Genomic DNA, 27,365 nt, shown 5'->3' on the forward strand with positions numbered 1-27,365 from the left:
AAGCAGAAGGTTATAGCCAGGTCCAGTGCTGAGGCTGAATACCGTGCTATGGCGGATGGAGCCTGTGAACTCTCTTGGACAAAGAATCTTCTCAAAGAAATGGGGTTTTCCACAAAAGAACCTATCGATATGTTCTGTGACAATAAAGCTGCTATACATATCGCTGCTAACCCTGTCTATCATGAAAGAACTAAACACATAGAAATTGATTGTCACTATGTGAGGAACAAAGTTGTTGATGGAGAAATCAGAACTCTCTTCATTGAAGGCAATGAGCAAGTTGCTGATGGACTAACCAAAGGTATATCAAAGTCTGATCTACACCAAGCAATGAGTAAGTGGGGATGTCATGACATACATGCTCCACTTAAGGGGGAGTGAAGATCAATATCCTATCGTGGGAGATCTGGCGGTTTCACTTTCCTTATTTCTCTTTTTGCTTTCAGGCATGTTTATCCCTTTACTTACTTTCCCTATCTCTGTGGGACTGTTATTATAAATACCTCCTCCTGTTGTACTCAAAAGCAAGAGAGAATAAAAGATGTATGATCTTCCTCCGTGGATGTAGGCTACACTGGCCGAACCACGTAAACCGTGTGTCTCTTCCTCAGTGTTTTTGATCTCTTCAGTTGACATGCTTTCTAAGTGTACACCATAAGAAGTTCTTAATACAACACATTAAAAGATGATGAAAAATTAACGTATGAAAGAGCACTGGACTTCAGATTTTTTATAGGAGCTCTTATATTTTATAATTCAAACTCACTTCCATCCAACTGAAATTTTGTTCTGACCCAACACAACGCCGCACACATACACAGAGTAGAATGACAATCACCTGTTGCAACATTGGTCAAGGTGATTCACATTATATACCAATGTCCAAGATCAGGTAAAAATTAGGATTCTTTCCATGGGCCCAGTCATGTATAGCTGAAAATGAGTTGATTCAATTGAACCTATGCTGGAATCAGACAAGTCTGGAATAAAATCCAATCTTGGTTGTTTCATGTCCAATTGGACTTGGCTCAGGGAGGTCTAGATCTGGATTTGGACCTGACCTATGCAGTCAAAACTCAAAAGCATTGGGCAGTGCTCAGATACCAGGCTCACTAGTGCCTAGATGGTGTCGAGAACCCAAACAGATACATCAGTTTATAACCATTCAAAAATGTAAAAAAAAAAAAAATTAAAAAGTTGAGTATAAATCCTTTTTAACAATAAAAAAGAACAACTTTTATATTCAGTGACCTGCACCTAGGTACCAACCAGCGTGTAAGTCACCTATCTGTGGTTTTTAACTAGAGAGGTAAGATACAAACACAGGAATAACCCCTATTTAAAAAAACACTATTTCTAATATCTGACATTTTTCTTGATTTTTGTATTATCTAGATAATGATAATTTGAGGCATTTTTCATGATTTTCATGTATTTGGATGCATTCTTATATACTTTTTGAGAAGAACGATATTTATTTCATCGAAATCAAGGTCGTATCGAGTCTGAAACGTGTCTGACAAGTTTCAAGGGCATTATGGTCAATTCAAGTTTGTTCCAGAGGCATTTGCATATTGAGGGTCATAGTCATCCAACCTAGAGTTGACCCAACTCAGTCAAATGTGTGAGATACATGGTTGGCATTTGTTAATTTGTAGGAGTGGCATTTTTATAGTATTTCTGTTTAGAGGAGGTTTGGTTTGGGTCCCAAGGAACCCAATAAGACTTCTTTTGTCATGCAAGGGCATTTTGATTCTTGCAGGTCCTGCGCTGCCGCCCAGTCCAGCCAACCCCAGTAGGTCAAACCCTACCAAGGTCAGTTTGACCCAGCCAGGTGGTTGGGCCATGTCTTGTCTTGTTCCATCTTAGTTGAACTAACTATGAATGGACCCAGTTTGCCCGTCTAACACCCTTTAGGGTAGTGAAGATCCAGTTGGATCCGACCAAGACCAGTTCCCTCTTTAAGACCTCTCTCTCTCTCTTTCCCTCAAACCCTCTCTTCTTCCTTATAGCCCTCTATTCCTCTTTCATTGGTACCGATGAGGTGCGTCTCCCCCTTCCACCGTCTTCCTCTCCTCACTGCCTGCGTGTCGACCCTCATCCCTCTCTCCACTTGCTGCCACACCCCTCTCCAGCTAGCTATTGCATGGTGGAGGACGTCCCAGTCGAGAGACATTAGAGGAAGGACCGACCCAGGGTAGGTTGGCCCCTTCCCTTCTTTTTATTCTTCTTGTTCTTTTTCTTTTCGCTTCTTATATATATATATATATATATATATTTGTTGTATTTTTGGTTTGTTTGGGCATCTTCAAGGTAGAGGACGAGCTGCAGCGGGGCTACTGTAGCAGTGAGTGTTGAAGGTTTGTGTTTGTGCATTTTTGTTGCCCTATTCTTGTTGGATTTACATTCTAAGGTAGAAACTCGACACTCTCTTATGAATAGCAGCATGTATAGGCGTGTGTGTTTTGTTTTGCAGCATGTATATAGAAGATAAGTTGAAATGTGTTGAGAGCATTTTGAGAGATTTTTGTTTGTGATCGAAACTGCAGTGTTCTAGCTTATAGACTGGTTTCAAATTTCTTGTTGTTTAAATTCTTCTTGCTGTAATTTAAATTTTCCAAATTTTGTTTTGACATGCATGTTGTATTTTTGACCCATGCTAAGAATTTTGGCACATGCTCGGATGTAATCCAGAATATCTAATTGATTTTCTCTAATAGATATGTATGCAGGTCACATATCTTGTTTTGAAGTTTTTCTTTTTTTTAAGCTTATTAAACTATTGAAAATTGAGTTACTTTCTACACATTATATGTAATTAGTTTAACAAAAATTATATGATTCATATTTAAAAAAAAATTATTTTCAATAAGTATGTTGTCTATATGATTCATATTTTGAAAATAAAATTATTTCTAATAAGTATGTTGTCTATATGATTCATATTTCAAAAAAAAATGTTTCTAATAAGTATGTTGTCTATATAATTCATGTTCAATTTTTTTTTTTGGTTTTTAATAAGTATGTTGTCTATATGATTCATATTTAAAAAAAAAATATGTTTCTAATAAGTATATTGTCTATATGATTTGTTTTGAAAAAAAATTTGTAATGTGATAAAAAAATTTAATTTTGTTTCTAAGTGACTATCATGTCTATACGATTCATTTTTGAAAAACATTTCTGTTTCTAAGTAAGGATGATGTTGCCTATATGATTCACTTTTGAAAAACATTTTTTCTATAGCATGTATGAATGTTGTCTGTGTGGTTTTAAGTTGATTTTTTTTTGTAGCATGTGTGCATGTTGTTCATGTGGTTTTAAGTTAATTTTTTTTTCTGTAGCACATGTGCATGTTGTCCATGTGGTTTTAAGTTGGATTTTTTTTTTAGCATGTGTGCATGTTGTTCATGTGGTTCCAAGTTGATTATTTTTTTCTGTATTAAGTATGTATGATGTTCATGTGGTTCTACTTAGAAAATATATTTGTATCCATGTATGAGCTGTCTATGTGATCTTATTTTTGAGAAAAAACTTTTGTAGCAAGTGTAGGTATTGTGCACATGTGATTCATTTTGGGATATGGTTGTATCCTAGTGTATGAGCTACATCATATGAGATGACACAATTTTTGCTCATAGGCGTGTGTGCGCGTGAGAATGGGTATGCACTATCTCAATAAATAAGTATATGTGTTTGCGCCATAGTTAAAATTTTGGTTAACACCATGAGTGTTGAACTTGAGAACTCTATGCAAGTATGATGATAGAGTGTTGCAAGGTACATGCATGTTGTTATGAGTGTCTTTATGCAAGCATGAGATAATTAAGTTTTTTTTCTAAATCCATGCATATAAATAGGAGTTAATTATAATTTAGTGTGTGTTAAGCAATAGTGTCTATAGAATTGATCCTCTTTGAGATTTGATGAATATAAAAATTTCTTTCTCATATTTAATTATTCTCTTATTTTTGACGAACGTTAATTGAACTGAAGGTCCGAAGGTTGCGGCATTAAAAAACATAATGAACCCTTTCATATTATTATGTTTAAATGAAATATGGACTTAGTTATAGGTTATGTATGGGCTATATTCTTTTGGACTTGAGAATGTTCTGCTTATTGTTTTGGTTACATGAGCCTTGTTAGGTCACGTATGATGTTGGGATTTGTAGAACTTAAAGTTTATGATTTTTTTGAATTTCTCTTAGTGTGGACCATGAAAAATGATTTTCTCATGTGTGAGCCTAGAGGGCAATAAGCCCTTAATTGAACATGATGTTTTTGGAGCATGTAAGTGATCCCCTGTGTGCAATAGAGTAATTGCATAAATTAATCTCATAAGTTAAAGAACTAGGTGAAGTTTTTTTGGCAAGACTCTATGTACCTAGAAAGTACAATGAGAACTAATGTAAAAATAAATTTCAATTAAATATGAAACAAGTTACACAAAAATGTTTGATTATGCCCTGAAAGATGGGGTAACTCATCACCTTGAGTGACTTTGTACTTGTCTTGTAAGTGAGTTTGCACCAACCTCGTGGGATGTGTCGAGTTGTCGATGGTCTCCTTCACAACTGACGGTGACAGGTTGTTGTTGTGGGCCCAGTCTTGGTCACTAGGGTGGACCAGTCCCCAATCACAGTAGCTTAGGGAACAATAACTCATTTGTGCTGGAAGTTCTGCTACATACTCAAGTGATAGTACATTACGACTTTGTCTAAAGAAAAGAATGCCTTGATAAAGTGTTTTGGCCCTTGGTGCTGGTGTAATTGATTGCTATTAGGGTTAACAAAAGAGATAAAATACCAGTGTTTGAAAATACTCCCCCATGTAGAGTGATGAGCCTATAGTGGTTCGGGCCAATGGTGCTCTAGTAAAAACAATAATTAATATTAAAACAAAGTAATTATATTAAAATAATATAAAAAGCAAAAGAATAACTCAAATGAAGAAAGTAATTAAAAGATGTCCATGCATCTAAGCTATGCATGTATTGTTTTTCTGCTTGAGTTAGAGGTTGAGTCGAGTCAGATCTCGTAGGGAGTCAGGTGTTTGACTCGTGTTGAGATATGAACTTACACTACAAGAAAATACGTTGTTAGCGACGGGCTGTAGCGACGGAATATTTTCGTCGCTAGTTAGCGACGGATTAACGAGCGACAAACATCCGTCGCTATAATTAATAAAAGATACGAAAATAGCGACAGAATATAGTCTGTCGCCCAGTCCATCGCTACTTAGCGACGGATTTTGCGACATACTATTTTGTCGTTACGACCGCACCATTTGCCGACGACTCTTGCGACAAACTCTAGTCTGTCGCTAATTAGCGACGGACTTGGCGACGAAATATAGTATGTCGCTCGTTTCATAAATTTGATTTACGTGGGCTTAGCGACGGATTAATTCTGTCGCTAAGCCGTCGCTAAGTTTCGAATAACCCTAATCCCAGACAACTTTTCCTTTTCTTCTTTCGCTGCTCCCGTCGTTCGCCAGTCCCACTCCTGCCGTTCGTCGGTCCCACCTTCAGCAGGCCCCACCGCCCGGAGACAAGTAAAGGACGCCCCCCCCCCCCCCCCACTGCGTTTTCCGGCAGGGGGTCGACCCCCTGCCGGAAACACAGGGGGTCGACCTCGGGCAGGGGGTTAACCCCCTGCCTGCTCAGGCAGGGGGGCGACCCCCTGCTGTTCCGGTAGGGGGTCGACTCATTGGCGGAAAGGCTGGGGGTCGACCCTATGCCCGAACAGGGGGTCAGTTAACCCCTATGTTCCGTAAGGGGGTCGATCCCCTACCAGAACAGCAGGGGAGTCGACCCCTTGCCGGAACAACCTTTTTTTTTCGTGGTGACTTTATTTTAAAACAGTGTTTTTTTGTGCAGATTTTTCAACGGAACCAGCTTGTGCTCAGCCACCTGTGGTAAGTGTCAAAAACAATGCAAATCGGGTAAATACCCGTGGTGAGTAAGTGATGCACGCGTATCACATGTTATTTAATTTATTAGATGTAACACTTTATTGTTCACACACTCACTTAGTTGTTGATATTTAGGTTTGTTGGAGTTCGAAGATCATGCTGAGCATGATTTTAATGTATGAATATTGAAGTGTTCTTATTTTTGGAGTACAGAGTCCATGCTAGGCATTGTAGTAGTTAGTGAGATATTGAAGTGTGTTTGCTGCAGGTACATGTTTGTCATTTGTTTGATATGAATGATTACGATGTATTGCAATGTTTGATGTAATTGTATTCATGCTTGCATGTAGTTACTTTCAATTTGATTATGACTTCCATGTGAAATTGTATATTGAAAGCATGTTTCAAATGATTATATCGTGTCATTAATAGTTTGCACATGAAAATATTAAGTTATCAATGCATGCATCAAAATTCTTGTTATTGTATAACATCATATATTGCATGATAAATTTGATATTTTCTTCATCGTAGCATTCTGATTGTTCTCTTTTAATTCGTTAGGCTATTATTCGTAACATTATAAGAAAATGACTGTAAACCGTGAATGGATGTACCGTAGGATAGTGGATAATGAGTTATCGCATGAATATATGGATGGTGTTGACAGTTTTATTGAATTTGCAACGGCAAGTGTCAGTACAGTGGATCCCACAAGTCAGATTAGGTGTCCCTACAAGATTTGTAAGAATAATCGATTTGTAGAACCTCATAGCGTTAGACATCACCTATAGAGGAAGGGTTTTGTGAGTGATTATCAGAACTGGACGTTTCATGGAGAAGAATTTAGAAACGATTTTGATGCACCAGTGAATGTGGTGCACGATAATCCATATACGGATTTGATATTTGATGCCACAGGAACAGAATTGGGTTCTGCTATGAGTTTTAGTGATGTAAGAACTGCCGTAGATGAAGAATCACCAAACGATGCAGCTAGTAGATTTTATGATTGACTTAGAGATGCTGATGAGCCACTTTGGAACGGTTGCGAGAGTCACACTATCTTGTTTGCAGTTCTTCAACTAATGAATTTGAAGTCCGAGTATAATTTGAGTCAATCATGTTTTTACCGTTTGTGCATGATTGTGAAGACTATGTTGCCCAAAGATGAGAAATTGCCACAAAATTTCTATCGTGCAAAAGTTATGGTCAACGCTCTAGGTATGGGTTACAAAAAGATTGATGTTTGTCCAAATCACTGTATGTTGTATTTCAAGGAGCAGAAAAACAATATATCATGCCCGTCATGTGGGCATCCTTGGTTCAAACCAAAGACAAGAGGCAATGGTAGCACGAGATCAAAGGAAGTTTCATACAAGTCGCTCTGCTACTTTCCTATCACTCCTAGATTGCAGTGATTGTATATGTCTTCAAGGATAGCTAAACACATGAGATGACATGCAAATAAAGTTCGATACGATGAAAACAAGATCACGCATCCTGTTGACGCTGAAGCTTGGAAGCACTTTGATTGTACTCATCAGAACTTTGCAATGGAAGTGCGAAATGTTAGACTCGGTCTATATACAAATGAATTTAATCCATTTGGGGGTAGATCAACTCCATACTCATGCTGGCCAGTATTTGTAACTCAATCCAACCTTCCACCAAGCTTGTGTATGAAACGTCCAAATCTTTTCTTGTCTCTATTGATCCCTGGTCCGACCTCACCTTGCCAAAATCTTGATGTATATTTAAAGCCATTAATTGATGAACTAAAAGTACTGTGGGATGACGGTGTTACCACGTATGATGCCCACAAAAAACAAAATTCCAACATGAAGGTCGTTGTTCTATGGACAATCAGTGACTTCCATGTATATGGTATGCTATTTGGTTGGAGCACACATGGAAAGTTGACATGTTCGTACTGCATGGAGGATTCCAAAGCTTTTAGATTGAGGCATGGAAGAAAACCTTGTTGGTTTGAGTGCCATAGTCGATTTCTACCCAACGACCATCCATTCCGACGACAAAAGAATGCGTTTAAAACATGCACAACTGAAACAGAAGGTCCATCCTCAAGATTGTCTGGCATAGATATTCTAAGAAGATTGCGATACTTTCCAGATGTATTAACAGATGTCCGCAGTCCTACACCCTTCCGTGGATTTGGGAAGGATCACAATTAGACGAAAAAATCTATTTTTTGGGAACTATCATATTGGCCGACCCTATTGATATGACATAATTTGGATGTGATGCATGTGGAGAAAAATGTGTTTGATAATGTGTTCAATACAGTAATGAATGTTAAAGAAAAAACGAAGGATAATCCGAAGGCCCGTATGGATTTAAAATTAATATGTAAAAGACCATAATTGGAACTCAAAGAGTATAATGGCAAAGTACTGAAACCAAAAGCAAAGTACGTGCTCAGACCTGATCAAATAAAACATGTATGTCAATGGTTGAGACAATTGAGATTTTCAGATGGATATATCTCTAACATTGCTCGGGCTGTGAAGATTGACGATAGACAGTTATATGGGTTGAAGAGCCATGATTGTCATATCTTTATGCAACGATTGATACCCCTAGCATTTCATGATATGTTAAACAAACCTATATGGGGGGTATTGTCTGAGTTGAGCGGATTTTTCAGAACATTGTGTGCATCGGAGGTCGTAGTATCAGATGTAAAGAATCTCGAGGACTCTGTCATCACCACTGTTTGTCTGCTAGAAAAGATATTTCTGCCAGCATTTTTCGATGTTATGGAACATTTGATCACACATCTGCCATATGAAGTAAGGGTTGGTGGCCCTGTGCAATATCGATGAATGTACCCATTTGAAAGGTATATGTTTTTTTATATTTGTCTTTTTAATAACAGATATTTAAAATTTGAAATGTATATTTTTGCCAGATGCATGTTTGACCTAAAAAAAAGGTTCGTAATAAAGCAAAAGTAGAAGGCTCTATTTGTGAGGCGTACACTTTAGAAGAGATTTCAAATTTCTCATATATGTACTTCGAACCTCATATTCCAACACGTTACACATGCCCGCCCCGTAACGATGATGGAGAACAAGTAACTGTAGTTGACAAGTTGTCGATATTTCAACCACTTGGGCATGCATTTGGTAGTTGCCGATCAAGGCTCTTGACAGATCGAGAGCAAGACGCAACACACATCTATATTCTTTTTAATTGCTCAGCGATCGACCCATACATCGAGTAAGTATATGTAGACACAACACAATTATAAATCCTTTTATGTTCTATATGTGGATACATGACTCAGTAATATAAGTATTTGTGGTTTGCAGACGATTTGATCTGGAGTTGCAAAGAAAAGTTTCACATCTCACTGATGTAGAAGTACAAAAAGAACGTGAAACTAAGTTTGTGGAGTGGTTGAAACAATTGGTAAAGAAGCTAACATAAATTTTGTACTTATAAACAACACTAAGTTACTTAATTGATCGTGATCACAATTATTGTTTATGTATGTGTGTAGGTCCGCCATGGTGATGTTAAAGATCAAGGAATATGTGATTTAGAAAATGGTCCGACCAAAGTTGTGCAATGCTACAACGGGTACATCGTAAATGGTTATCGATTCCATACAAAAGATTACGGTATAAACAAATCAACGATGAATAGTGGCGTGTGTCAAGGGTAGCAGCTACGGTGAAAATGAACATAATTACTACGGTGTTATAGAGGAAATAATAGAGTTAACTTACTTAGGCATAAATAACAGGGTAACTTTATTCAAGTGTCATTGGTTTGATCCAACTGCAACAAGACTCAACAAAGCTTCAGGCATTGTGGAGGTGAATCATAAATCCAGGTTTGGAACATATGAACCATTCATATTAGCCTCGTAAGCTCAACAAGTTTATTATACTTCATATCCGAGTATAAAAAAGTCAGATAGAAATGAATGGTTGGCAGTTTGCAAGGTGAAGTCCAAACTATACCCTGAGTATGATCAGTTACAGGAAGATGAGTTAGCTGAAGACAGTGATTACTATCAATCAGATGATGTCTATGACTTCGCTTATGGTCACGATGTTGCTCATGATATACATGTCATATCTCCATTGGTCGATGAAACATTCATAGAGGAATGTGATCCAAATGATGTACCAAGTGGGTGGGCAAACAATGAAGAAGAAGAAGAAGAAAGTCAAACTAGTGACAAGGAAGAATTCTCAAGCTAGTAAGCAAAATCTTATACTACAAACCTCTATTGAAATGCATTGCAGTACTTGATGTGAATGATTTGAATTATTTGAATGTATTGTAATACTTGATGCAAATGAATGAGTTGTATTGCAATACTTGATGTGAATGATTAAAAATTTTATTTGAATGTATTGTAATACTTGATACGAATGATTCGAATGCAATGTAATACTTGATGTTAATGATTTGAATTATTTGAATATATTGTAATACTTGATGCGAATGAATGAGTTGTATTGCAACACTTGATGTAAATGATTCAAAATTTTATTTGAATGTATTGTAATACTTGATACGAATTATTTGAATGCATTGCAATACTTGATGTGAATAATTTAAATGTATTGTAATACTTAATATGAATGATTCGAATGCATTGCAATACTTGATGTGAATGATTTGAATTATTTGAATGTATTGTAATACTTGATACGAATGATTCGAATGCATTGCAATGCTTGATATGAATGATTTGAATTATTTGAATGTATTGTAATTTATGCAACAAATGATTTAAATTATTGCAATACTTGATGTGAATAATTTGAATTATTTGAATGCATTTTAATACTTGATACGAATGATTTGAATGCATTGCAATGCTTGATGTAAATGACTTGAATGCATTGCAGTACCTCATATGAATGATTTGAATGTATTGTAATACTTGTTGCGAATCATTTAAATGTATTATAATACTTGATGCGAATGATTTGAATTATTGTAATACTTGATGCGAATGACTTGAATATATTATAATACTTGATGTGAATTATTTGAATGTATTGTATGACATATGTTATTTGTTAGAATATGGTTCGTGGAGGTTACAGTGGTTGCTCATCCAGTAGTAGTCAGGCCCAGCCTTCATCTTCACGGGCTCCTGTGATATGTATATCATTTAACTAATTAGATGCTTGATTAATTCAAATGCGCATTTTAAGAAAGTCTAACGTATTTTTTTACATATGATGTTTCGCCTGTACACGACCCACCTACACCAGTTGATCACACAAGTCATGAGCCAACACAGGAAGCAGGGTCTTCTCAGTCTGGCACAAGAAGACTCATTCGAATAATGTATATCGATAATCGACCGTAAGTATTTTATTTTCAATTATTGCACATCTTATAAATATTTTATATTGATATTTACTGTGTAAAAATTCATGTGCAGCACGAGGTTTGAGCCACAAGAAGTAGTACGAGAGATTAGGAATTCACTTCTTCAACATCTACCAGGACCGGTTGCTCAATGGAAAGAGTACCCAAATGAGGTGTTATACAGATTATGGTTCTCATTCACGGTATACCGTTGTTCCTCATAGATAATGTGTTTCATATTTAATTTATTTAAGTAATGTCTACTAACTTTCTGAAAATATTTGTAGGCTTCGAATCACTTCGCAACTACGGTGGAAGAAAATGATGCAAGAAAGGTATGGCAGAAGGTGACTGTCAATCAATTTGCAGACATACTGCACAATATGAAGACTGCAGCAAAAAAAACATCTGGCGTAATAGATAATCCACTACAGTGGAAGGGCCATGGCCCTATTACTATCTGGAGAGATTATTGGGATGAAATGTGCGATAAGTGGGCGAGAGATGCATTTCGAAATCGCTCTGCGAAGGCTGCACAAAATTGAACGAAAATGCCCGAAGCCCATCTACACACAAGTGAATCTAAGACATTTGGGAGCCACCTGAATAAAATGGTAACTCATCAATATATAATATTAATTTTATAAGTATTGTTGCAAACTTGTAAACTAAATCTTTTATCCTTTAACTTCGCAGGAAGCAGAAAAAGGAGGCACTGTACCATATAAGGATGTGTTTGTTGAAACACATAAAAAGAAGATCACGGGAGTCTTCGTATCAGAGAAGGCGAGAACGACAATGGTATGTATTTATTCTATTAATAATCATTGCAATATGCAAGTTATCATAATGTTATTATTAATTATTAATGCATACTTTAAACATTATTTTGTAGGAGGCATATGAGCAACAGATGGTAGAGCGATATGGCGATGACGCTACTCAGCATCCATCATTTGATCCTACAGCATGGGTGACTGCAGCAGGTGAACCCAAAAAAGGTCGTGTGTTCGGGTTTGGGAGTAATCTGAACACTTCACCAATTATTGCTTCTTCCAGTTACGGCTCACAGACTTCTTTCGCCGACATAAGCTCCAAGCAGCAGCCTATTCTTTCCAGTGATGATGTGCACCAGATCATTAAGGACACAATGAATGACTACTTCCATGACACTGTCGCCCCCTTTCTCCGAGATGAGATCAACAATCTTGTGCTGAACAGGGGATCTTCGATTGCAGATTCCTCTCAGGTATAATCACATATTCAATTTTTTGTCTGCCTTAGAACACATATGAGCATAATCGAATCATATATATAACTTTTTGCCTGCCTTAGAGCACATATGAGCATGATAGAATCACATATAGAGTTTTTTGCCTGCCTTAGAGCACATATGAGCATGCTATAATCACATATAAAGTTTTTTGCCTGCCTTAGAGCACATACGAGCATGATAGAATCACATATAAAGTTTTTTTTACTACCTTAGAACACATATGAGCATGCTATAATCACATATTCAGTTTTTTGACTGCCTGAGAACACATATGAGCATGTTATAATCACATATTCAGTTTTTTGACTGCCTGAGAACACATATGAGCATGCCAAAATCACATATAGAGTTTTTTTACTGCCTTAGAACATATATCATTCATGATATATTCACATATAAAGTTTTTTGCTTTGCCTGCCTTAGAGCACATATGAGCATGGTAGAATCACATATAGAGTTTTTCTCCTTGCCTTAGAACACATATGAACATGCTATAATCACATATTCAATTTTTTGACTGCCTTAGCACACATATGAGCATGATCGAATCACATATATAGTTTTTTGCCTGCCTTAAAGCACATATGAGCATGGTAGAATCACATATAAAGTTTTTCTAGCTGCCTTAGAACTCATCTGAGCATGATATAATCGCATATAAAAAACTTTTAATGCCTTAAAACACATATAATTCATGATAGAATCATATATAGAGTTTTTTTCTGCCTTAGAGCACATATGAGCATGATAGAATCACATATAAAGTTTTTTTATTGCCTTAGAACACATATGAGTACATGATAGAATCACATATAGTGTGTAATTTATTTTATTATATTTTGTTTATCAATACTGACTGTTCTTTTCTTGTGTAGGCTGCTAGCGATAATCAACGTAGTGGAGCTGAAGGGACAGATAAAGGCAATGAAGAAGAAGACGCACAAAATCTTGGCGATGATTAGAGAACTGTGTTGAAGAAGTTCTATTTTTTTTTTGTTTCTTAAATATAATTGTTGATAATTAAACTTGTTAATTTTAAGGTGGAACGATTAATTGTTGTAGATTCCTTTTATATGGAATTTTTTGTGTGGTTTGTTTTTTATTTACAAGAAATATAAATTATACAGGAAATATAAATTGTATCGTTCTCACTATTTAATTTTTAAATAAATTTTTTTTATTTTTTTTTGTGTTTGCGATGGATTAGCGACGGAACCATCCGTCGCTATGCATATAAATCTAGCGACGGCTTAGCGACGGACGTAAATTCGTTGCCAAGCCGAGGTTGCCGTTTAGTACCGACGGATTGGCGACGGAATACATCGCTCGTTAGTCTGTCGCAATTAGCGACGGACCTAGCGACAAATTTATTTCGTCGCCAGTTAGCGTCGAAAAATTCGCGACATAAGCATATCGTCGCCTCGTCGTCGCTAATTCGTCGCTAAGCCGGTTAGCGATGGATTAGCGATGGAATAACGACAGAATGTGGTCGTCACTAATCTACTGCTTTGTTGTGGTGTTAGTTGAAGTTCAATTTGGCTCATCGATCTATCCATGTTCGTTACCGCGAGATGGAAGATCAAGTTTTTTGTTGAGACTTGTGTTAGGTCTCACCCCTGCTTACTTTCATTTTTTTAGGTACCCACGAGTAGTCATGCTTTGGTGGCGATGGATGTGGTGGACTCGAGTATCTCTGAAGCTATATCATGAACTCATTCTAGTCTTGGAACTTTTGTGTGTCTTGGGACTGTCACTAATGTTATATGAATTAGAAATTTTATACCATTTCAAATATGGAATTTTTGTTTATCTAAGCACCATTTCAAATATAAAATTTTTGTGCATATGAGCATGATTTCAAAGACTAAATTTAATCATACATATGCATTTCATAACATTTGGAATTTCTGTGCATATGAACACAGTATCAAATCTAAAATTTAATCATACACATGCATTCCATAACATATAGAATTTTTGTACATGCACACTATCAAATGTGAAATTTAATCATATATATGCATTCTATAACATCTGGACATTCTATAACATCTGGAATTTTTTTGCATATGTGCACACTATTAAATCTGAAATTTAATTAAACACATACATTCCATAACATCTGAAATTTTTGTGCATATGAGCACACTATTGAATATAAAATTTAATCATACATATGCATTCTATAACATCTGAAATTTCTATAAATATGATCACACTATTAAATATAAAATTTAATCAAACACATACATTCCATAATATTTGGAGTTTCTGTGCATATGAGCACATTATCAAATCTGAAATTTAATCATACACATGCATTCCATAACATCTAAATTTTTTTTGCATATAAGTACAATATCAAATCTAAAATTTAATCATACATATGTATTCCATAACATCTTTAATTTTTGTGCATATGAGTATAATATTAAATATGAAAGTTAATCATACATATGCATTCTATAACATCTGAAATTTATTTACATATATGTATTCCATCAAATCTGAAATTTTCTTTACACACATGTATTCTATTAAATTTGAAAGTTCTTCTCACACATGCATTCAATCAAATTTGAATTTCTTTTCATGTATAAATTCAGATTTGCATAAAAACATAGTTCTAATGCATGTATAAATTTAGATATGCATAGCAACACATTTCTAATATATGTATAAGTTTAGATTTGCATAAAAATATATTTTTAAGGCATGTATAAATTAAGATTTGTATAAAAATATATTTCTAATGCATGTATAAATTCAAATTTACATAGAAATATATTTCTAATGCATGTATAAATTCAGATTTGCATAGAAACACATTTCTAATGTATGTATAAATTTATATTTGCATAAAAATATATTTCTAATATATGTATAAATTAAGATTTGTATAGAAACATATGTTTAATATATGTATAAATTCAGATTTGCGTAAAAATATATTTTTAATGCATGTATAAATTCATATTTACATACCAACATGGTTCTAACATATTAATACATTCTGATTTATATAGAAACATGATTCTAACACATGAATAAATTTTAATTTACATTTAACATGGTTCTAATATACATATAGAACTCAAATTTGGAAAAAATCTTAATTCCTACACTTGATTACTTAATCATTTTCTAACTCTTGATTCTGTAGGTCCATTTTTGAAGAGCCTAGTGACATGCCTAGATGGACCCTAGTTGTTGGATCTTGGGTTATACTTCATATCGAGACTACTGAAACTCGTAACCATTTTTTGATGACTTGGATTCTTGAGAGGATCCGTTTGGGAGTCCTTAGAACCTTTGGCCATCGGTGTGGGTTTTAAGAATAAACAATAGTCCGGTCAAAGCACCTTGAACATAGATTCAATTTTTGAAAATTTGGTTTCCTAGATCTCCTCGAGGTCTATGGATATGAGAGACCACACCATAGAGTTATAATTGATAAGGTTTCTTCTTTTATATCTTTCATGGATATACTCAAACTTTTGTTCCTGTTACGCACGATCAAGGTATTCATTTTTTGAGGTCCACCGTCAATGTATCCAAACTTTTATTCCTTGTATGAGAGCAGGGATCTGAAGATCCAAATAATCAGACTGAATTGAGTTTTTGAAAAATTTCACATAAAAAAATAGAAAGCTCTACAAGCAAAGTTGTAATAGAGAGGATAAACCAAAAGGAGAACAACCACGAAGCATACAATATCTTAACCAAAATGATCTAAAAAAAGATATTTGTGGTTCAAATTTAAATCCTAGATCTAAATGTCATGCAATGTCTCAATAAGGATTTCAAGACTTTTTTTTCAAACAAAATATAAAAATTACACAAAACATGATGCAAACAAGGACATGACTAATCTAGGTCTCTAACCTAAATGAAATGCAAAAAATGGCTTAAAAAATGGGTTTCCAAGCTCAAGACACAACGAGAATAGAAAACTAGAAATCTCTAGCTTTCAAACATCTCAAATTTCACTAAAATCTAAGATCGAACAACTAATATATGGCCCACATAAACCTACTATGCAAGGAAAAATGAGAGACCCAAGTTACTATTTTCTGTTTGGGTGGGTGCCTTTTTTGAGGTAGAAAAAAAGATTTTTAGACAAAACACCTAAAATAAAAAATAAACTCAGATGAGTCAGAAATCAGGATAAACAAATTTCTCAGGGATCTGACACTGGATCACCGAGATATGATCTAAATATGGAGGACTGTCCATAAAAAGAACCATAAATTTTTGTATCAATTTTTATTGTTTGGATACAGATTTGAGGCACATAATGACATTTTTAGAAAAAAAAATTCAATAGAGAAAATGATCTAGAATAAACAACCTTTCGGGCAGAATAAGTTTCACTAAGGCTCTGTGTGGAAAGTGGCATATGGGATGGGAGTCTATGCATTTGGTAGATACATGGTCAAACTACCTTGGTGATGGGTGTTTGGAAACTGGTAGTTGGGATGAGAGTTTATACATTTGGGAGAGGAAGTGAGACTGTCTCCCCTTTATATTTGCATTAAAGAGTGGATTTGGTTGCTACCACCTTTTGCATGTGGTATCTACCAAATCCAAGATTTTGGCAGCTACCACTTTTAATTCTAAATGCATAAATTCCCTTCGACTACCAGTTTCCAAACAAAGCCTAAAAGAAGATCTCAGATCACTGAGATACAGGGTATGACTGAGACGTATATCCTAAGCTTAAAAACACAGAAACAGAAAAAGACCAAAAAAATAAAAGAACATATCTTTCAAACAAAAAAAATAACATCTCAGAGAGCTGATCTCTGAGGACTGAGATATGGCATTCGGAAGATAACATATCTGAAACAGATCTAGAGGCAATTCAAGATCTAAGTCCAGATTTTAGTGCCAATTTGAGGGGTTGAAGGATTTTTCCAACCCAGCACCAAAAAGACTCAGCTTTTAGTAAAAAAAGAAAAAGAAAATTTTTGAAAAATGATATTATGAGGCCGAGATATCCTTCTTGGAACTTGGACAGATCACATATTTTTCCCAAAAGGCAAGCTTGACTCTTGACTTTTGTGCAGATTAGAGGTATTTTTAAATGAGTACTTCTAGGATTTAGGATGGATCTTGGACTCAAACTCTTGAATCCGGATTGGGTGCAATGAACCATTTGGATTGGATCTGGATTAATGGAATCAGACCCGTTTTGACATAAAAATTTGTTTTGGCCATAACTCTGAATCTAGGAGTCTCTTTAATGTGATTTTTAGCTTGCTGGAAAGCTTAGGAACTCTATTTTAATTATTCTTTTGAATGAAAGCTTGAAACTGTCATTTTTTAGGCCAAAAATGCACTTGAAGTTTACTCATTGACTCCGAAAAAGAAGATTTAGTCAAAAGGTATTTTGGTCCAAATTGGGGTGTCTACATGGTTTACACGTGTGTGTGTTGCGTAAACAAGGATAAGCATTTAGTATGCCAATATATTTAATTAAAAATACTTAACTGATGTATAAGTTAAAAAAAATGCAATCATATTATGACCTACCATTATCCTTAAATTCTAGATAAGAATCAACTTTTCTGAAATTACTGGTATAGGGTTAACTTTTTCTGCAAAATTGGCAAAAAGTGTCCTGAAGTTGAATACACACAATTAACCTTGTGTTAACGTACGTAAAATGACCTAAATGGACTTATTTTAAATCCCTTAAGAGTCCAAAACTGGATTTTAAATGAGTCTACTTCTAGATTGACATTGCACTCAAAATTTACAATATAGCTCTAGATCTAATAATGATTGGAAGGCTTGTGTTACTAGTTATATAACCTTTGTATTTACTCGGATGCAACCTAAATCCAAATAGATCCTAGATTGCATGCATTTTAGATCTAACTCAGGTCCAAATTTATGCTCCTAGATCCACATTGGAATCAGACCATACCTGACACTGGTTCACATTCAAGTTAGGAATCAACCCATGTTGCATCCTTTGGATTAGATCAGTCATGATTCGTTTACATCCAGATCAGAGTCAGACCGTACCTAACACAAGCCCAAATTCGGGTTAGAGATCCAACCATTTCGTATCTGTTGGTTTTGGATCAATCATATTCGTTTGAATCCCTAATAGGGAAAATCTTCACCCTCACCATCTTCTGTGAAAGATATCTAAACATTGAGAATATATGTGTAGTTTTATTTATAAAAGAAAGGGAAAATGACAACTTTTGGGATTTAACAACTCCTCATTGATAGCAGCCAACTTCAGGTCTGTTGACAATTCATAGAAAAAGTGGGTTTATCTGCTATAGAGCAAATTTTAAAAGGTAAGTGCAAATTTATTAGCAGAATTCCATATCAAGAAAGGTTGATTTTTCTATTAGGGCATTGAGAAGGAGAAGAATGTTTGTCCTACAAGAGCATAAAAAAAATGTGTGTAAAACCTTTTTATTAGTGCATCTTTAAACATCTTCTATTATATATGATGGTTAGGGGTGTCAACGGGTCGGGTTTTGTTTCGGACCCAAGTGGTACCGAACTTGGACCCAGTTTTCAGATATGGCATCGGGTCCGGACCTGGGTCTAATCAGGTTCACTATAAGAAAAACCATACCCAGGCCCACTAAGAACTACATGAACCAGACCCTAACCATACCCATTAAACCATATTTTTTTATCATTTTTACATTGAAAATTTGCGGATCGATCTTAATCGAAACTCGGGTTGGGTCCAGGTCTGGTATGGAATTTCACAAACTATACCTGGGTGCATGTATTAATTGGACCTTCTGGTCTGAACTTGGGTTTTATTATTTATCACTATACACGGACCCTGTAGGGTTTGGTTCGGGTCAGGCCCGGGTAAACCAGGCCTGTTGATGGTAAATGTGTTTCTTATTTTAAATTCTTGGAAGGGCTAGGATCCCTGCCCACCCCCATTTAGTTCCATCCCATGTGAGAGGCAATAGATTATGGAAGCCAAATTTATACCTGTCAATTATGCTCACCAGGCCTGTCACCGATGTCTTTTGTTCCGGTAGGGTTGTAAGTCTATGGCCAAATATATCACAGAGTTTCTCACCTGAACTTTCAACAGTTGGCTTTAGAAATCAAAGGATTAGCATGTTATCACAAGCATTCGTTTTGCTATTTATGATAAAATGATTTGTCACATGGTTTGAAGTGTGGATCAAGCGGCTCGGCAAAAGATCTCTATCAAAGAGTTCTCTCAGTCTAAGGGTGCTTTCCCATCTCCGGGAACGCTTTCGAATCATGGTGATGCTAAGGTTGCAAACCTGAAGGATTCCAACTCACTCCCACGAGTTGAAGATTCAGGACCAGCGTACAACACTAGATCTCGTGCACCAGCCATGGATAAAGGTGTTTCTATTATGACAAAGATCGCACATTAATTTGTCAGCTCAATGTCCAACTACATATACAAACAAGTCCAGTTGGTTGAGCATGAGGAGAATGACGAAGAGGATGCAAGGAAGGGCAAAGATGCAGGGTAGGAGGAGACAAGTTGTTTCAAAGAAGATGATCTATCATGTGGTTTCATGCTTGGTAGTGATGATATCGTACCTGTGATTCACTGCAAACGAATCCTTATTCCCAACTCAGGAAGGCTTTGACATAACCTCAAATATGAGATCATGAGAAATGTACCCCTACCAACTACTACGAAACTACGCTACCAAAAACAAGAATGATGAAAAATAGATAATTAATTAATGCATACCAAGTCTCAATCAATCTACTAACTAAAGAATCCCTCGTAACAACTATTTATAAGCAATCAATAAACCCTAATTCTCAACGGATCTGGAATAAGTTCCAAATATGAAAATTCCATAAAATAAAATGCAAATCTAAAACACTAACTATGGATCCAATTGAATCCTGAATCCCCATTCTATCAAAGTTTGTTCTTGTCTTTGTTGATCTTCTTCTTCTTCTTGTTGTTGTCTTTTCTGAATCCGTCTTAGTTTCCATGGGTGCATCAGAAGCAAACCCGTAGTCCAACATGTTAGACTTGACTTGTCAGTCAAGAGCAAGTGATGGAATTATGAGAAGTTTTGAAACAAGAATCACTCCCTTTGAGCTGATCGAAGAACCGTATACACTTGGGGTTTTTTTCAACATCCTCCATATGCTCAATCCTAAGGTCTGGTGCGGGCCCATGCTACATCAGCCATTACTCATAGATATGGGGTCTAAGTCAATCAGGGACACGATCAACTGATTTCATTTTCTGGTGGGACCCACACTTTAGATGCTATGGCGACCATAAAAATGTAGCTATGCAATTAACACCGTCAACCGATCGATTGATCACTTGGTCAATCTTTTTTGACAGAGAAAGCTGGAGTTAGGCTGACCCCTACCAGTTATACAACCATATATCAATGGGAGGATTCGAACCTGCAACCCCAGTGCTGTTTACACTTTGTAATACCTTTTCTGATAGTTACCAGAAGCTTGGAAGCTTGTTTCACAAAAAAACTTGATTTGGAAGGGTGAAACGATGCGCTTCTTTCATAGCTTACAAAATTTTATGGAAAGTTGGCTCCCTTCAATATAAAGTCGCATTTTTTGTTGAAATTAGAAATGCACTTTTTATGTTAGAAGGATTTTTCTTTCACGCTCACGTAAATTAAGTATATCTTTAAGCCTTTTGCCTAAAAAATGGCTATCATATGTAGGTAAGGGTGGTAATCGGGTCGGGTTGGCGGGTCAGCATACCTCAACACAAACCCGGCCCATTTATTAAACAGGTTGGCTGTGGCAAACACGAACCTGACCCATTTATTAAACGGGTAACCTGACACGACACGGTTAACTCGTTTAATAAAGGGGTCAGGTCGGGTAAAGAGGTTGGTGGGTTAGCGGGCGGGTTGGCGGGTCGGGTTCAGGGTTTTACATTGAAAAGTTTACGGGTTGGCGGGTTGGCATACCCCTAACACGAACCCGACCCGTTTAATAAACGGGTTAAGCGGGTCGACCCGTTTACGACACGAACCCGTTTAAGCCAAACCCAAACCCTGCTAAGAAGCAGGTTGGCGGGTCGGGTTCAGGGTTTTACATTGAAAAGTTTACGGGTTGGCGGGTTGGCATACCCCTAACACGAACCCGACCCGTTTAATAAACGGGTTAAGCGGGTCGACCCGTTTACGACACGAACCCGTTTAATCCAAACCCAAACCCTGCTAAGAAGCGGGTTGGTGGGTTGGGTTAGGTGGGTCGAGCCGTTTACAACACGAACCCGTTTAAGCCAAACCCAAACCCGCATAAGAAGCGGGTTGGCGGGTCTTGTCAGAAATTGCCACCCCTATATGTAGGTTTTACTATGCAAATAGTTTAAAGAAAAATCCTTCAAACATTTCATGGAATGTCCTATAATAAAATGCCCTACATTTTGAGAGGTTTAAGACTTGACCAGTCATACATTAATAAATCTAGATCAAATAAAAATAAGTCGATGTGCATACCAGATCTATCTTTCCACCAAAATTTGTATCAAAAGAATCTGTTGTGTATATACCTTGGTCAACCGAGGTAAATGGAGTCAAAGTTAGATGAATTTATGAATAATTTTGGCAATATCAAACATGACGTTCAACTTGGAGAGGAAGAGATACCCCATCAGAACAGAAAGTTCTACATATCATAGAAGTGCACATGGCAAACATTAAAATATAACAAAAAAAAGTAATAAATTATTTTTGCTAGGCCAAGGAAAATGCCCCTATCATCAACCACACACTGGCAGGCCTATCGTTGGTTTAACCCCTTGAGGCTCCTTTCTCACCAAAGAGTGCATCCGACATTGACCTTGAGACAAGAGGTGCTGCTCTTGGGTTTTAAATCACGGTCGTCCCCATATCAAGTGGTGAACCATGGTTGTCCTAGTCAAGAAGGTGGACCCCTTGTGGACCAATAAATGGCTTGTACTAGTCCCGAGGCACAAATTGTCAAGCCAACAATCTTGACTAAAGCAATTAATTCGAAAAAATAAGTTTATCCCAGAATCAACAGTGGTACAAGTAAAAGGCAAGTCTATTTTGTTTGGTTCCATCAATGCACAAACTCTTATTCAAACAATATTTTAAATATAAACCAAGATGAATGATATTTCAACCATTCCTCTCACTTGATAGATAGCTTATACATTGAGTAGTTGGGAACTTTGTATTTTCTGCTATGTGAGCTCCATCCTCCCCCAACAAGTCAATGCCTTTAAATATTATAATACACCATGTATGTTCATGTCAATGACTAAAACTAAGTAGCAATTACTCCACGTTGACACTTCCCATGCACATATTTGGGCATAGTAGGAAGTTTAATTAGCGTCATTGGAACTGTGTCACAAGCTATCTATATTATGCTCTCTATGTCTAAGTAGTTACACTTTAGGGTAAAACATATACAAGGAACCTCACTAGAATCTACCATAATTCTTGGTCATGTATAATAAGGAGAACCTTGCTTAGACAATGTCCAATAGTTATAATTTAGCTTCTAAAACTCTTCAGCTATATTGAGCAAAATCCAGTGCTTCCTCCTCCCTCTTTTCTCCAGCGTTTTGACCAAGATTTAAAGTAGATTTTTGGGTTACCAGTAGAAGAAATTTTACAAATCAAAAATAGGTGGCGGTGGTGAAGGCCAACTCTCAAAATACATGATGGGATCATTGCTTGCATATGATAATCCATCATAAGATTCAGTTTGTAGCATATTATCAACTAATGACTCGATCTCGGCTTCGCGAGTAACTGAACCTTGATGCTGCTGATCATCTGGCCGGAGTTCAAGTTCATTCTCTAGATATCTTATCCACATCTTGTTTGAATCATTGACATTCATCTCATCATCCAGTGGAATATTCTGACTGCTTTCATTCTCAACTGTTGGACCATCTTGAGAACCACTAGAACTAGTCATGAAGCTCCAAGAATCATCGAGGGTGTCGAAGAAGTCGAGCGGCAGCTCGTCAGGAATTTCAAACATCTCCTCCAACTGAATTTGATCCACGTTTACATTTTGCTTGTTTTGGAGCATACATGAATCTTGGCGCAGCTCTACTTGTTTCGGTTCTTGTACATTGTCGTAAGATATTAAAGATTCAATGGAGGAGCTTGGTGATTCCTTGGACTTAGTTTGGGATGAATTGGCTCCTTTTGATATCAGGCGTTTCTTCAAGTGTGTATTCCATATATTCTTGATCTCATTGTCGGTTCTCCCTGGCAAACGAGAGGCAATAGCTGACCACCTGAAACAGCACTATCCCCTGGTTAGGAGAGAGAGAGAGAGAGAGTAGCTTAGATCCTAAACAATCTTATCTGCAAAACCGTCCTAAACGGCTTCAAAGGACAAGTTTCGGGTGTTTGCTTAATCTGAACTCATAGGCATATTAAATTCATAGCTTATTTAGTAGAAAAACACAATCCAAAATCAACATTTCATATTTCACCAAAACTTTGTTAAATAGAAATCATGGTTTCTCATTGAATCGATTTGATCCAAAGCATGATTTTTAGTGAACAAGTGAATGCATCTACAGGTCATCAATAAGCAAAAAATGTACACAGCTGTATTTTTTATAAGAGTTTAGGATGGTTTAGAATATCAACTGATTATGAGCTTCTCTTTCTCTCTCTTTATATATATATGGTAAATATTTGCTACTAATGAAGGTACGAAACTATTGAGTAAAAGTCACTCTTTTCTTCAAAAGTTTTCATTTATTTTTAGACCAAATGTTACACATGTAATCGATGTAATCTACATGGATTGTTTAGTAGAAAACGTGTTTTGAATTATGTGATTATGACAAGTAATTAGGTTTTTAAAGGCTTTAAAAAATCAATGGCTCACAATGTGCTAACATTTCATAACTCAAAAAAATGTGTTTTTATGTCAGAAAAGCATGATCCAAAAATTGATCCTTAGAAAACAAACCATGATCAACACATTCATATGGTGAGTTGATACAATTTACACCTACGATTTCTTGCTCAGTAGTTCGATACCTTTATTAGTAGCAAATATTTTTTCATATATATATATAGGATAGTATTTGGTAATAGCCACATGAGGTACGAACACCCTTCTTTTACATTTTTTTATCATGAAACTAACCTTACATATGTGATCTACTTGTTTTTCTTAGTGAAAATCGGCTCTTATATCATCTAATTATAACACGTAGGTAGGTTTTTATAAGGCTTAAAAAATCAAGGGCTGATAATGTGATACTTTCCTGAGTCATAAAACCATGTTTGTTCATTAAAAAACATGATCCAAAAACCGGTTCCTACTATTTTGAATATGCTGAATCCATCCATAAGTTCAGATTGGATCAAAACAACTCAGACCATGGAGATCCAGAGGTGTTTGTACGTAACGGCACCATTACCAAAATGTTATCCCTAGTGTGTGTGTGTGTGTGTGTGTGTGTGTGTGTGTGTGTGTGTGACTCAACCATGTGCGCCAAAAAAATGTGAATATTGGTTTCATGTGTTGTTAATAGGCTATCAATCTGCAACAAAAACTTAAAGAAAGAGTTTGTTTACTTTTACTTTTTTTTTTTGTAATCTGATCATATAGACGTAATATCTATATATACTTGAGTTTATAGGAACTGGCTTTGGGATCATCCAATTATGACGTGGGTAGGTTTTTTTAGAGCTCAAAAATCAATTTTCCACAATGCTGAAAAATCATGTTTTTCTACCAAAAAAAAGCACAATCCAAGTGTCAATACTTAGCAAATAGACCATGTGAAGTCGAAAATTCCACATCCACATGAAAGGTCACATATTTTTGTGTGGTTCACACATTCTTTAATGTCACACACACACATGCACACAAAGTCACACCATCACCTCAGATCGTCAATCAAATGATCCGGTCAAATAATCTGTAGATATGATTTTGTTTGTTTTTTTACTAAAAACTGGTTTTTGATCTTGTGATGGTGATATGTAAGAAAAACTTTCACTGACTACCGAATTCTGTGGCTCAAAAACTTTATTATTTTTCAAAAGAACATGATCAAGTTGTAATCTCTAAAACTGGGGGCTCCCCTCGCCTGGTAGGAGCAGTTAGTGCACGTCACCTTGTGTTGGGACGTTGCAAGTTCGAATTCCAATGGTATGGGTCTGCCTAAACCCGGCTTGCCTATCAAAACAGCAAAAGATGTAATCTCAAAAACCCATACTGAACACATACACGGGGCTAGAATGAGTTAGAGACAGGCTGTTGTCTTGAGAGCAAATTGGAGCACACCCACTAATCACTGTGCATACATGTGTGTTTGTGTGAAACTTTTCCCAATAAACAATTTGGAATATATCTATCTATCTATCTATCTATAGATAGATAGATAGATAGATAGATAGATAGATAGATAGAGAGAGAGAGAGAGAGAGAGAGAGAGAGAGAGAGATGGTCATTGCTTTACTTCCAAAGTGAAACACTGATCTTACTTATTTCCGAGTATTTCATGTAATTTGATAATGTTTTCCTCTTCCTCAGGGCTGAAGTTTCCACGCTTGATATCTGGTCTGAGATAGTTGATCCATCTTAGTCGACAACTCTTTCCGCAACGAAGCAAACCTAGAAAAGTCAAGTCCAACAAGACCACATTGTCACTCCAAGCTAAAGTTGCTTGAATATTAAGAATTAAAGCAAAAATTAATATAAACCATCAATCCCAATCTAAATGCAGATGCGTGCGCGCAGGCACATGCATGCATGTATGCACACACAAAAACACACAGCTATTTTCAAAATCCTTGGTTGAGATAATTAAGATGCACATATGCGTGTTTGTGCACACACACACACATGTATACTTATTTAGTTATATTGATGCATCCAACATGACATAATGGTAGGACCATTTCATAAAAAAAATACTAATTAATTAACACAAAAGCAGTTGGCATAATTAGGGCCAAACATGTTATGATACATTAAACTAATGCAGCGACAATTAAATCTTCATATAATTTCTCATCCTTTACATATAATGAGCTGTTCATACAATTTAGAGTGCGTCCTTTGCAGCAAGGCCCAAACGATGGGAAAACTTTTCTCAAGGACAGAGAGGGCGATTGGAGGTTTCACTCTCAACAGAGAGAGAGAGAGAGAGAGAGAGAGAGAGAGAGAGAGACCTGCTTGCTTGGGGAGGGCACGCCAATTGCCATGGCCATGGTTTTGGATGTAAGTCACCAGCTTCATGTCCTCAAGGGGCGTCCATGGCCCCTTCTTCAGCCCTACCTTCTCACAGCATGGTGCACGTCCACGCCTCATCTCCACACACAAAATCCAATTCTCTCTCTCTGTCTCTCTTTCTCTCTCTCTACTACAGCTACCAACCATGCTTAACATACTAGCCTGATTTATATTGGAGGAAAGCGTCCCTTGAACCCACACGGGCGATATTAAAATATTTTAATTAATTTATGCATACCAAACTACCTCTTGCTTCAGTTTCCAATTTCACCAAACCAAACCTCCACCGTGATAACATATCTCCTGTCTAATTTTTTTTAATTATTTGTTATGGCATCTTTGACGGATTTGCCCCTTTATGCCACTTGTACTACTCTCCTATGTGGCCCCCCCATTCACCTGTTTTTTCCTAGTCTCTAAAATTAAATGTAGCTTCTTCCAGACTTTCTCACACCAATTATGAAATATGAATGTCAATCCTGACAGAGGTCTAATGCCCTACCATTTGTCTTTCTCCCCGTTCCCACCACTAGAATGGATTGACCAAGTCCAGTTTGGCTCCCTTCAAGTCCTT

At 36.4% G+C, this 27,365-nt stretch overlaps 1 protein-coding gene across 1 annotated transcript; it reads right to left on the reverse strand.

Moving 5' to 3' along the window:
* Positions 1-23,182: 23,182 nt before the first annotated feature.
* Positions 23,183-26,884, reverse strand: LOC149844847 (transcription factor MYB58-like). The gene is made up of 3 exons (XM_089997361.1): positions 26,731-26,884; positions 26,041-26,170; positions 23,183-23,822 (listed from the first exon to the last, which is right to left on the reverse strand). The coding sequence occupies exons 1-3, from the start codon at positions 26,867-26,869 to the stop codon at positions 23,183-23,185; spliced, it is 909 nt and encodes a 302-aa protein (XP_089853487.1). The 5' UTR covers positions 26,870-26,884.
* Between the last annotated feature and the right edge of the window lie 481 nt (positions 26,885-27,365).

This window comes from Nuphar pumila, chromosome 2 (genome assembly GCF_984573655.1).
Source record: "Nuphar pumila chromosome 2, dmNupPumi1.hap1.1, whole genome shotgun sequence".
NCBI classification, from domain to species: domain Eukaryota; kingdom Viridiplantae; phylum Streptophyta; class Magnoliopsida; order Nymphaeales; family Nymphaeaceae; genus Nuphar; species Nuphar pumila.